General features: G+C 33.7%; 1 protein-coding gene across 2 annotated transcripts in view; it reads right to left on the bottom strand.

The window, feature by feature from the left end:
* RFX3 (regulatory factor X3) overlaps positions 1 to 12,642 on the bottom strand; it is a 109,935-nt gene that overhangs the window by 7,432 nt on the left and 89,861 nt on the right. For both annotated transcript variants that reach the window (XM_041486128.1, XM_041486127.1), the window contains 8 exons: positions 11,833 to 11,945; positions 10,953 to 11,068; positions 10,234 to 10,388; positions 5,700 to 5,797; positions 5,279 to 5,428; positions 3,577 to 3,785; positions 2,458 to 2,611; positions 324 to 366 (listed from right to left, as the gene is read on the bottom strand). In XM_041486128.1, the coding sequence (XP_041342062.1) occupies positions 324 to 366; positions 2,458 to 2,611; positions 3,577 to 3,785; positions 5,279 to 5,428; positions 5,700 to 5,797; positions 10,234 to 10,388; positions 10,953 to 11,068; positions 11,833 to 11,945 (1,038 nt within the window). The remainder of the gene's footprint in view (positions 1 to 323; positions 367 to 2,457; positions 2,612 to 3,576; positions 3,786 to 5,278; positions 5,429 to 5,699; positions 5,798 to 10,233; positions 10,389 to 10,952; positions 11,069 to 11,832; positions 11,946 to 12,642) is intronic.

A 12,642-nucleotide genomic window follows, 5' to 3' on the forward strand; every position in this document is an offset into this window, starting at 1 on the left:
GATATAACAAAATTTGCATTAAAATTGGAGTTTTCCAATTGTCATTTCTTTATGACAATAATAAACATCTTCAAAATATTCTTACTGTAAAACAAACCTACAATATTCCAGTCATTATTACATATGGCATATTACATACAGAGCTATTGTATTATATCAATGTATCCATACAGCATATACATGCACTTTAAAGGATGATACAGCTCTAAATTCTGTTTGACTGTGTTTTAAATCCTTGTGTTTTTAAAACATAAGGATTTATTTTGCTCAGACTCACATTAGCTTTAAACAGAATTATACCCTGGAGACACTAAAATGCTTACCTTTATCCATATTTCCAGGGGATATAGCATTTAAATCACCAAACTGCAAAATAAACAATTAAAAAAATGGACACAGTCTTATGCAAATGTGGACTTAGAATATCTGTGATGCAGAAATCTGTGCTCTACTGGTTTGATGCATTCATTCAAATGCATGGTCTTAGCTGCAGCCATATCCATAGCAGAACAATTTCCCATTCCATTTCAGTCTTGTGCTTATTAAGACAATTATCACTAAGTAAACCCTCAAAAATTAGAATGGAGAAGTACAACCTTTTTTAAAGATTGCCTTCTCAGGGCCTTTGTTTTTTGAAGTGAGCCATTTCTGTGTCTTATAAAGCCATAAATTATAATGGATATTCATTCTGAACTGCCAATATTAGAACAAAAAAATCTCTTTAAATTTTCCCAGGCACCATATTAATTGTGCTGGAACAAAAATGAAGTATGTCAGTATTGTTAATCTACCTGTAAGGCAGACGAAAGGCACTGCTGAGAAAGGGTTTATAACCTGTTAACTGATTTACATCAAAATCCAGAGCTTTTAAAAGAAGCTGCATGGAAGTTAGAAACCTTCTTCCCTTTCCTTCCTCCGTTTCTCTTCTGTGAAATTTGGAAGAGTAAAATGCCACCAATGGATATTAAATGAAAGGTACATTGTTTAGATAGATACATTTCTAGCCATAAATTATTATACCAGTCTTTTCCAGAAGAATTTTGCCGATACCTGTGTCCAAGGGTGGAAGAAGAGGAAGGGAGAAGTATGAGAATGCTTTTCTCAGCTGCAACCAGTTTATACTGTTTTACAGTGCTTGTTGGACTAAAATGTTCCTCATTTTATTTCAGCCATTGAATACACAGAAACATAAGAAGACATGCATTTCATGTATTACTTCTATTCTGCCAGTCATCTCCAAAAATTTTGCAATTACTCCCTCACAGCATTTCCGAATTCACTCTCGTAAACGTTTTAGATGGCCCTATGCTACAGTTATGTCTCAATCATATCAAGTCTGCTGAGACAACAAGAGTGTAGTAACTGTTACTTGTGTAGTACTTTCTGCAAATATAAGGCAAGAAACATAAGAGCATCTTATACTGATGGTAGGTCTTTCTACTAAGCAGAAAAATTATTTAATTTTTCTGAAACATGTCATGACACATGATATAAAATAATTTGACAAAGCAAGCTGAGACACTTTCCAACTTCTCTTGAAAGTATACTATTTCTTTATAATATTTAATAAACCTATTTTTATATCTTGTGGGAAGAATGACAACTCAACTAGCAAAATTACCTGCAATTTATAGGTAACACAGAACATGATAGAGTGACTTGCAAATGTAAAAATGTAAGAAATCTGTCCTATTAACAATTTAGCATATTTTCAAATATATCCATTTTCCAGCATCTTTGAAGCACTATTCTTTGGGAACAGTTCATGCTTTCCTTACTGTCTCACTCAAAATAAAAGGTCAGAGGAACTACTGAAAAGAAGAGGGATAAGAGAAATTTTGCTTGCAGATGCCACAGCTGAGTACAAAAAAACAGTTGTGCTTTGAGACTCTAGATCTTCTTTTATAAGCCAATAGTCTTTGAAACAACTGTATGAAAATCAAATGTGTTGCAAACCTTTATGTATATCTGCACTGGTATGTGAACAGGTCTGTACAAGCCAAAATTCTGCATGTAAACCAGCCTTCTTATGTCAAAGAGGGTGTAGATTTTGTGTGGGAATTATGCGTGCAAATGCATGTAAATAGATCCACAGAAGTAACACTTTCCTATTACTATGCTCTTTTTTATTTTCACATAAAATATTTAGGTCTCAAAAAGTAGAAAATAGATGCAGGTTGATCAACATTTTTCAAACTATGCATATGAATCTGTATGCAGATTTGTAAAAGAGTAAGTTCATTTAGAAATAACTGATTTTAAGAATTCAGTGTTATTTTAATACTCTTACAATGAACCAGTGAAACAAGTTTGAAACCACTGTATATATTTGTAACTCATCTATTGTAATATTGTAGAACATCCGACCATCCTACATACACACTTAAAAATGTGCAAAAACACTTCCTCCAATTCATCACTAAATCTATCAAGCTAGTCTCTTACATATTATCTTACCTCTCCCATAACTGCAATAGGTGTCTCTCCTGTTGCCTGAGCAACACGATGTTCTACTAAGTAAAACATGTATTCATCGTAAAGCAAGCGGATCAGATGAAAAGAGCCAAAGCTAGCAGCACTGCGCAAGGTTAAATCCCGAATCACCATTGAGCTATTCAAAAATAAAAAATATATATATATGTTTATGTATTGTATGTCACAGCCATTTTAACATTTATCCATGTAGACAGACATTTCACCTCAAAATCAATATTCTCAAAAGTAACATTATCCTCAAATATCTGATTTAAAGGGATGACCGGGAAAGGGCAATCATTGGCTTCTCTCCTTTCTCATAACATACTGTTGAACACCACATAGGAAATAACCAGACTGGTTTAGTTTTGGTATTGACCTATGCATAACTGCCACTAATTGAACGTGTGTAAAACTTAACTTGAAAGAGACTTTGTTGAAAACATAAACAACTAAAATGGCAAGAAAACGATTTGTTTTTAAAGAAACTATTGCTTAAATAATGTCTGTTGTGTCAATCTTTCCACAGCAACGCTTTTAATTGCCAGAATTTTAAAAGCTTTGAAACTTAAAATTCAAAAACAATAGACTTATTGTGTGTTCATATTATATCTTCGTATCTTGAGCAAGCAATCACTACAGTCATATTCAAAGAAAAAGGTTTACTCTGATAACTGTTTCAATAAGCAGCTAACATGAAATGCTTGTCTTAATGTTCTTTTAATTTATTAAAACCAGCTTTTGCCTTTCTTATCTAATAAACATTGATGCCACAATGTTTTAGTACGTAATACTAAAAACAGTGACTTAATAACTGTGTAGTTTTTTGACCAAAACAATTCATAATATGTTTCTAACTCTGGACAAAATTACACCTGCATTCATTTTCAGATGGCCTTTAAAACAATCAACTGGGGTCATTTAGGTCCCTGTTCAGTTACTGACAGCCCTGAGTTCAAGGTTAATAACAGAAGTCCTCTGAAAAAAAACCCATGTTCTTCATGTTGTACCAAGCCACTGTTTGATATTAGATTTGTCAGCTTAATTATAATGCACAATTCATAGAATAGTTAGAATGTTTTAAAATCTATTAAATACTACCTGTAGAAAGACCATTTTAACAGAAACTGCCGTGCTGCTTTAGGAAAGCTGGGTCTTCCTTCATACGGTTTCAATGCTTGCATCATTACATTATCAAGCCAGGCAGCCCACTGCTCCAGAGTGCTCTGCTGTTGAAGAGTCATCTTGAAATCTGTTTCAAGTCTCTGAACCATGTTGTCATCACACTGGCACACCCAGGAAGCCTGCTCCTGTTATAGCACATGGTAGCTCTTGAATTGACAATACATAAGCCAAAGCACACAACGTAATTGTATCTCAAAGGTTCAGCTGTTCAATGGATGAAAGAGACTGGACCCACTTACTAGACAGACTAAGAAGTGGTTTTTATTTTACATCTATTGTAATTTTGTTGAAAGCAAATAGGTGGGAAAAGCATAGCCTGAAAGAACAGACATCAAATAAAGAAATTAGAACAAACAATGTAAACAAAAAAGTTTCCTGTTTCCCACATTCATTTGTGAAAAAAGGCTTCTACTTTTGTAATTTTTCTATTGAAGTACTAATATCTTGTAATTTTTTTCTGGGATTTCAGGCAGGACAAGCAGGAGGGAGAGGTCAAATGCAGGGGACTAAAGTAATAAAAGAAGTAGTGAGAAATCAAGTGTAACATTCATTTTGTTCTGAAGAAGTTAAGCTTAAAGACAAATCCTGTTACATCATCTTATAAAAGAAACTTTGTATGCAAACAAGGATTGTTTGCTGACTCTATGCAGTAACAGATTACACGTCACTTAAAGACAACATAAACTGCACACAAGTGGAGAAACACACTATGCAGCAATCAGCAATTTAGTCAGTTTAAATAAAGTTAACTTACTTTTAAATTCAGAACTGTTAAATTCAGAAAATGAGAAAAAAACGACAGTTCACTTACTGCAAGCCATTTCCATTTAAACTTTAGTTGTCATGTGCCAAGTTAAGGTCTCATTCACAAACTCTGTATCCATGTCAACATATTACTGTACTTAATATATTGTATCTTTGGTCAAGAACTCTTGACTAGATTTCTGTTAAGTGTGTTAACAAGTACATTAAAACACTCTTTTACAAGGAAGAGAAACAGAGAACTACGAGGAATCTGAAACCTTTCACTTCACTGGCCAAAAGGACAAAGTAGTTTTCCTTGGACAAGCAAAAACATGTAGAGAAATTAAGCTTAGTAAAAAACATGAATTTATACTCTATAGGTTCGAATCATACTAATCTAATCCATTTTTCAGGAGATCTTGTAAAATTAGGCAGAGGCATGTAGAAAAAAAATACTAATGTATGGGGTTTTAATACTAGTGTATGGAAATAGTCTCTACTGAAAATGCTATGGATTTAACAACTTCAAGAGACATTCAGAAGATATGCTATTGAGTTCTAATCCTAAAATAACATTTTTGCTATTAGTAAGACATGATTCATGGTACCCATTCTAAGAAAGTATTTGCTCCACATTTGCATAGAAGTTGGAAGAATATGTGCATTTCAAGACAGTAAATAGAAACAGGTAATGGTTCTGAGCTCTTACTTTCCTAAAGCATAAGCTGTCACATTTGGACTGAGTCACAACATGTATGAACGAGCAAAATATTAGCACTTGACTTTCTTGATAGAATGATGCCTGACAATAATGTTCAAAATTACAGAAAAAATGAAACTTAAAAAACCCCTGCTATTCAAAACTAAATTTTACCTGAACATTGGCAAAATCAACACGGTTGAGATCATTGAGCATCTGGTTGATTTGAGAAGTATTTTGAAGCACAGCACGAGCTGCTTGAGCCAGGTGATTAAGAGATGTGTATCTTCGCAGAGTCTGGGCAAAGGCACTTACAGCGGCAACCTATGAAGAAATTTATTATTTTTAAATATGGTGCTCCATAGATTAATTATACAGATTGAGTCTTGACTTTCATTTTAATAGTGTATATTAATGAGTCCTCATATTTTAATTATACCACGTAGCAGATCAAATAATATTGTTTCCTCTGCCATTTTTTTGATGCTTGATGCTAAACATGAAATTTAGCATTAACATTAAAATGCTTCTCCTTTTAGATGCTATTGCCCACTTGGTTTGCCACTACAAGAATAGTACTTCAAGTTTCATCTACCTTGGTTTGTATCATCCTCTGTGGAATATTGTTCATGGCATTTGAAAGCCAACCTTCAAGGCTTTTTGCAAAATTGCGAATGGCTTGGGTCAAGGCACCTGTGCATTGGAGAATAAAAACACAATGAAAAGAAAGCAGTGCACGTGTCTTGAAATGTTTTGCATCCTCAGACCTCTTGTACACAACTTTCAGGTCTGCTGCATTTACTTACTAGACAAATCTAGTCTAGGTTCAGAATGCCTCACTGAGATGAAGATTACACAATAATGTATTAATAATAAAATGTAATAATTATTTTTATTTTGGTTCAATAAGCTGTTCTGACTTCTTCACCAGACAATCTTCCAAAGAATTTTGTGACTTAGCAGTATTGTTGGGGGCTCTCTATACAAGAACAACAGTAATTGCAGCAGTTGTGGTGGAATTTTCCATCACAAATTTTCAGCTTTCCATTTTATCTAGACACCTCTTTCAAAAAGCAAAAGTCTGGGGAAAAATCCACCTACAGGAATACTGCAGTTTCCTCAAATAAGTCCCAAGTAGTATTAAACTATGTCATAGTGCTGCTTAATACAGTTTTAAAGAATAAATTCTGTTCACATGCAGTCCTTAAGGATATCATCAATAAGCAAGATATAGGAGTGTGTTTCACTGACAAAAAGTGAAATTATTCAAATGACTGTGAAATCTGTGTGCATTTTGTTTCTTTTCTATAGCACCCACAGAAATGTTGAATGGCTGACAGATTTAGAGAAAAGAAGCCCCTATAGTACTCTGCACTACTAAAACCAGAAATTTTAATTTTTCAAAAGAGGAGGACAGGAAGTATTGTCCCAAGGAATAATATCTGGAAAAAATAAAATCATATCTTCTGAGTGATGGAAACCCAGCTTTCCCATGCCTAAACCTTGCACATTGACATAACAGCAGCACACTCAAACTGCTGCAAAAAGTAGGCGAGAAAAGAAAAAAACTAAAGGTTTCTGAAGACTACTAGAGAATGAATGCAACCACAAAAGTGAAGAGGAAAATACCTAAGGAAGTAATACCTTTTCTTAATAATATCTTTTTAAAATAAAGCTTTCTAACAGAAACATAAATTTACTAAAAGAGAAATTGTATTTTTTGTGATATCTTTTTCACATCTCTTCAAACTTGCAGTCATAAGCAGTAGAATCCATATTGGTAATTCTTACAACTCACCACACCTTTTGATGCTTAGCTGACCACAATTTGAACTTATAAAGTATCTATGTTAGCTGAGCCCTCCTACATTATCAGGTTTTTTCTCCTTTAAGGTTTACATGTGAAGAACAAGCTTTTTTCTTCAACCCTGTCAATTCCCTAGCTCACTTGTGTTGCTTTGTAAATTATTTCTGTGCCCTTACTAATTGACTATGTATTCACTCACATTTTCTTACCTACCAGACAAGATGGGAGTAATAATGTAAATACTGTATGAATAGTACTTAGACATTTAAAAAAAACATTACCACTTTTTCACTTCTAGTGTTCTCACTACTCTTTTTTACCCAAGTATACATATATATGTTACAAAATTATATGCATTACTGTAATGCTGATCTCCTTTAAAAATAAACATGGAAAAGCAGCTCAGGCCTTAAGAAAAGCCTGTACCTAGAAAGAAAAAGGAACAACTAAAAGGAATTCTAAGTTGTGAAGAAATAAAAATAGCTAAAGTAGCTAATCAGACATCAGTATTGTATAGAACCATCATGAATTTCTAATAACCTCTGGAGATATATTAAATACAGAATTTTTCTCATATCCCTAAGTACACATGTAGCCATTACCAAAACCATAAGTACCTACATCCTTGAACTTTTAAGGTTGTCTGAACCCTTTCAAAGAATCTTTGTATGATAAGCATAGTTCAAAGTAAATGGCCTAAATCACTAAGTGTTCCTAGTTACAAACTAAAGGATGTGGCAATGACAGTTACAGAAAGTTGGATTTGCATAAGCACCTAAAAAGCTTGACTTCTGAACCAAAACACCTCTGACTTGTACAAAACTGAGCTTTACAGTCTTTCCAGTACTTCAATTTTTGTCTGTCTGGATTTGTGTAATATGGAAGCATGGAAGTGTATTTTGCATAAATTCTCCACCTATCATGGAAACTAATTCACAAGCAAATTTGTTAGTTTCCATTCTGCCATGTGTGAAGATGCAAGATGTTCATTCTAAAACATAACAGGGGACTAGATAATTATGATCTCTATTCCTTACTCCAATGGACAGCATTTCACTTTCTTAGGAAATGGAATTTTGTTGTTTTATACACAGCAATTCCTCACTCATTCTGTGGGTACGAAATATTTCAGCTGATAAACGTAATATAGAGGTTAAAAATAAAACAATTTTTTTCCTCAACAGTCTTTTTTTTCTCTAGTCCAGTAATATGTATCAACAACAAGACTTGTCAAAAAGAAAAAACACTAAAGATCTCAGCAACAAAAAAAATCCTTGAAAAAAATTATGCTTTTTTCAAGCCCCTTTCAAATTAATATCTTCCCTATTTTGAGCAGCAGCTGCTGCTATCTTCCCATTTATGCAAAAAAAATCACAAATATGCCTTCAATGAAGCATTTATAGTCCCAGCACCTCCACAGGGTTCAAACTTTCCTACAAACTGCCATTTTCCCACAAAAGATGATGAATTTGTTTGCTTCACCCAGCTGCATTTTTGTTATATTCAACCTTAACTCATTATTTTAGTCTCTTGTAATACTGTCAAAAGCAGGAGTTTAAAAAATCATAAGATTGTAACCGTTTAACAGTGAAGAAGAAACCTGGATGGCCCATCATGTAAAGGAAAGCTGCTAAAAAGCCATTTAGTTAGATGGTCCTAAATTATAAACTAAGAAAATATGTTAGCTGTCTTCCAAAGTAGCTCAATGAGTGCAATTCTGAGCAGAAAACCACTGGACTATTCACAAAAAGGAGGCAGAAGTCCCTTGGGATGAATTTGTCCTGGTATCAGAGGATGTGTTTGAACCCGACAGTCTGATAACCATCCCCAAAACAGGAATGTCAAACACAGTAGGTATCAATTATTCAAATATAACTGGTAATTCTAGAAAGAAAGAAATAGCATGAAAAAGATATGATGCATCTAGTTATTGATAGTAACTGATTTTGCCTCGATTTTCTTGAAATTCTGTACTGGCAATGCCCAATGCATCTTATGAAGCAAGGCAGGAAGACAGCATGATGTCATTTAAACATCTCTCTAGAGACTGCCAGGCTTTGTAGGAAAAGCAACTGAAAAGGAGAGGATCAGGTTTGATGAAAATGTCTGCACTACCTTTTTATTCAGAAATTAACTTGCTTTTGCAGCTGAGAATTTTCATTCAACCTATTAAATGTTATAATTAAATTTGTAGGAGTTTTTATTATTACCCAATTGTTTGTGATACACTATATTACTCTAAAATCCTACCTAATGGTATTGTCATTAGAGAAGTAAAACCTTAAATATAAACCAATGCAAAATAATTTACACAACTAATAGTTGTCAATAATTGCATGTATTTAAGAAAACATTTTTTCCTTTATTCTGTTATATAGATGCACAAATTATGTCAATTGCTAGGTAAAATGTGCACTGTAAATGGCAAACCTTCATATTTTATACATTTCTAGTTTAAATTTTTTTGGTATTATACATAATATGCTAAAACTTGATTTTATTCCACTGGCAAGAAAGAAGTAAACACAACTTTTTTTCAAGGCACTACCACCAAATATTCTTACTGAATGCTTACTACTGCTGGACTCACTATAGCAGAGGAGGGGTTCAGAGCATGACAATATAGCTTTGTTACCTGCAAAACTACTTACAGCCCGAATAAAAAAAAAAAAAAATCCAACTTTTTACAGTAAATACTGGGTTTTTTTCATTGGAAGAAGATAATACATAAGAATTACGAGGGTTTTAGTGGGTTGCAAACATGATTTCAGCATAACATTTAGGACAGTATATGTGAGACAATAAATACTTCATGAAGGAGTTAAACTTTCTTCACATGAATTTGTTTCCTACCAAAGATAGCCATAAAAACACATTGCTAGAGCAATGACAGATTCCAGTAAAATTGAATTTGAAAAGAAAGCTCTCCTTCTGGTAATGGTGGTATGATTGGACATTCACTCACTATTTCACACAGGATGTATGACAGGAAAACAGCAGATTAGAGTAATAAATTGGACTAGGAATTTTTCATTGCCTTAACAGTTAATAGAATTGATTTCAGCTGTTAGGGATAGAGTACCACATCTCCAGACATGGAATCACAAAGACCACAGTTCTCTTCCAGACAAATCAAAGATTAACATGTGATGTAAGCATTTCCCAGCACAACTCCTTACACAACAAAACTAAGGATAAATGATACAGTATTTTGTAACTTTAAAACTTTTTTCTTAAGCTGCCCTGTGAGGCACAAGTACACCTCCATCACATATATGCTTGCAGAAAAATCTTTACAAAATGTTTCAGGTGTTGAACTTACTAGGAATAGGTCTAAGGACGTCAGGAATGAGAATCTCCACCAAAGCCTGGTACATCACATGGTCACAGTTACACATCCATTTCAGAATAGACTCATTCTTGCACAGAGTAATCAGCTTTGCTTTAGGAAGTCGACTTTCTATTTCACTCAGATTGCTGGTGTTAAAAAAAATATGGCAAAATAATAAAAGATAATGCATTTATGGCACCTAGGGGTATGGTTCAGCATCTAACATGGTAGTGCTAGGTTAACAGCTGAATTTGACTTTTCTGACCTAAATTTTCTATGATTCTGTGATTTACAGCAGGTAAAAACCTGGGTGTTAAAATGTACTTTTTTATACAGGCATCATAGATGTCTCAGTTGCACCCAATATAACTTATTTAAATGTTGTCTCACATGGAAATGGATTTAAGAAATGTCTCCATAATTCTCCTACAGCTCACAAACAGCGCAAACGTATGAACGATCCTTTTGGATCTTGGGAAGAGACAACTTCACTGCAGTTGTCCATACAAAATACCCCCATGGAAGATACAACTCTTTCAAGACTGTCCTTTTACATACACCCAGGCTATACAAAACTGCCAGACAACATACATTTAATTTGGAAAATAATAATAGGAGAAGAAATTACTAAGTTAAAACTAATATGATTTTTTAAATTTCACACTCACATTATCGTGAGACACATTAAATAAAGAGAAACGTTTACTGACCTTGGTTCATTAACAGGAGTGCCATCAGGTGGAGCAGAAGGAGAATAGCGCCAGAAAGTTTGCCACAATTTTTCTATCAGGCTGAATTGAAGATTAACAACCACATCCAGTATTGCCTGAAAAAATGAAACATGAGATCATATTGTCTTTTACCCAGAATCCCTCCACTCCCAACTCCATCTAGATCTACAGCTCTTTTCCTTCATCACGAAGTGGAACCAATGCAAACTGTATATTTCTCAAGTTATAAATGGTACCTGTTTTATTATCTTTGATACCCATAAATTATCCAGCACTATAAATTGTTGTGCACAGAGACTTGCATAAGGCTTGCTTGGAAGCCTCTGGGAACTAGTATGGCCTATGTAAACATATCAGAGGATTTAGGCACAGAAAATATTTACTGCTACTGCAAATGTTACTCCTTCACATAATGCCTTATAAGCTGGAAGCACCTTCATAAATAATTTTAAAAGACATATTGTTCAGTATCAAATGTGGTTGAAATGTCTTAATGTTTCTTTGACGAGAAAAATGTTACTGCTTTTAATGTAAAAGAAAATAAAATTATAATCTAACCTGATTTACATTTGTTATTGACTAAACCAAATATCTCCATACACAATCTAAAGTCTAACATTCTGAAAAACATACATGTAACAACATTTCATTCTCAGTATTTATTACATGTTACTCTTTCCCCTGTAAAGAGGATCATTCAGAAAACCCTTTTTGCTCTCCTTTTCATTGAGATAAATAAAATATTGTGGGGAAAGTCACATGCCACTATCATGGCTGCAATATATTTGGCACTATTCTCCTGTACTGGTTTTCAGTAAAAGTCATGAACTTTTAAAAATTAACGGTTTATAGGAAATACCTCACAGTGCTCTCGATAAAGACTCTGTAGTGATTTGATGTCCTCAAAGGTAGTACCATCTGGCAGAGAAGATATTTCAACTTCTCCAAACTCTGGCAGTACTCGAGATGCATCTGTTGTCATGACAGCATAATGAAAGAGGTGCCAGTTACAGTACAGTTTAAAAAAATTTAAGGATTATACAAAGACATAAATTCCTAAAGGTCATAATATTCAAAGGGGACATTACTTAATACCTGTTGTATGCCAAAATACTAAATATATTAATAACTTTTAGTAAAAAATAAATACAAAATTATACTTGAATATATTAAAATGCTGTTGTGTATATAGTATACCTATATGGAGAACCTAACATATGCTTTTTCAGACTATTAAAAAGAAAATATGTTGAGTCAGTGCAGGAGAGACTAATCCTTGAATAATTTTTTTGTTGCTCAGCTGAAGAGTTTCCATGCTGCCAGGTGTGATGGGGCTTAATAAACTCAATATGCATTTTTACTTGACATTTACTAGACTTTCAAGTACAGCCATTGTGTGCTTTTACTATTTGCCACAAATGTTTCTGAGAGACAAGCTGGTAAGATAAAAATACTGGACTGAAAGGTACCTGGAAAAGAAGATTCAAAACATTTTAATGCTACCCTTATGCTTGAAATGGTTTTAGTAATAGCAAAATCAAGCCAAAGGATTTGGTGGTTGAAAATCCCAACCAAATAAGCCTACACTAATAGCACACTCTATCAGCATAGCCAAGGATTTTTTTTACATAAACAATTAACTAAATTATGATTTGTTTCTATGACTGGT

This window comes from Pyrgilauda ruficollis, unplaced genomic scaffold (genome assembly GCF_017590135.1).
Source record: "Pyrgilauda ruficollis isolate IOZ18807 unplaced genomic scaffold, ASM1759013v1 scaffold74, whole genome shotgun sequence".
In the NCBI taxonomy this organism is placed as follows: Eukaryota; Metazoa; Chordata; class Aves; order Passeriformes; family Passeridae; genus Pyrgilauda; species Pyrgilauda ruficollis.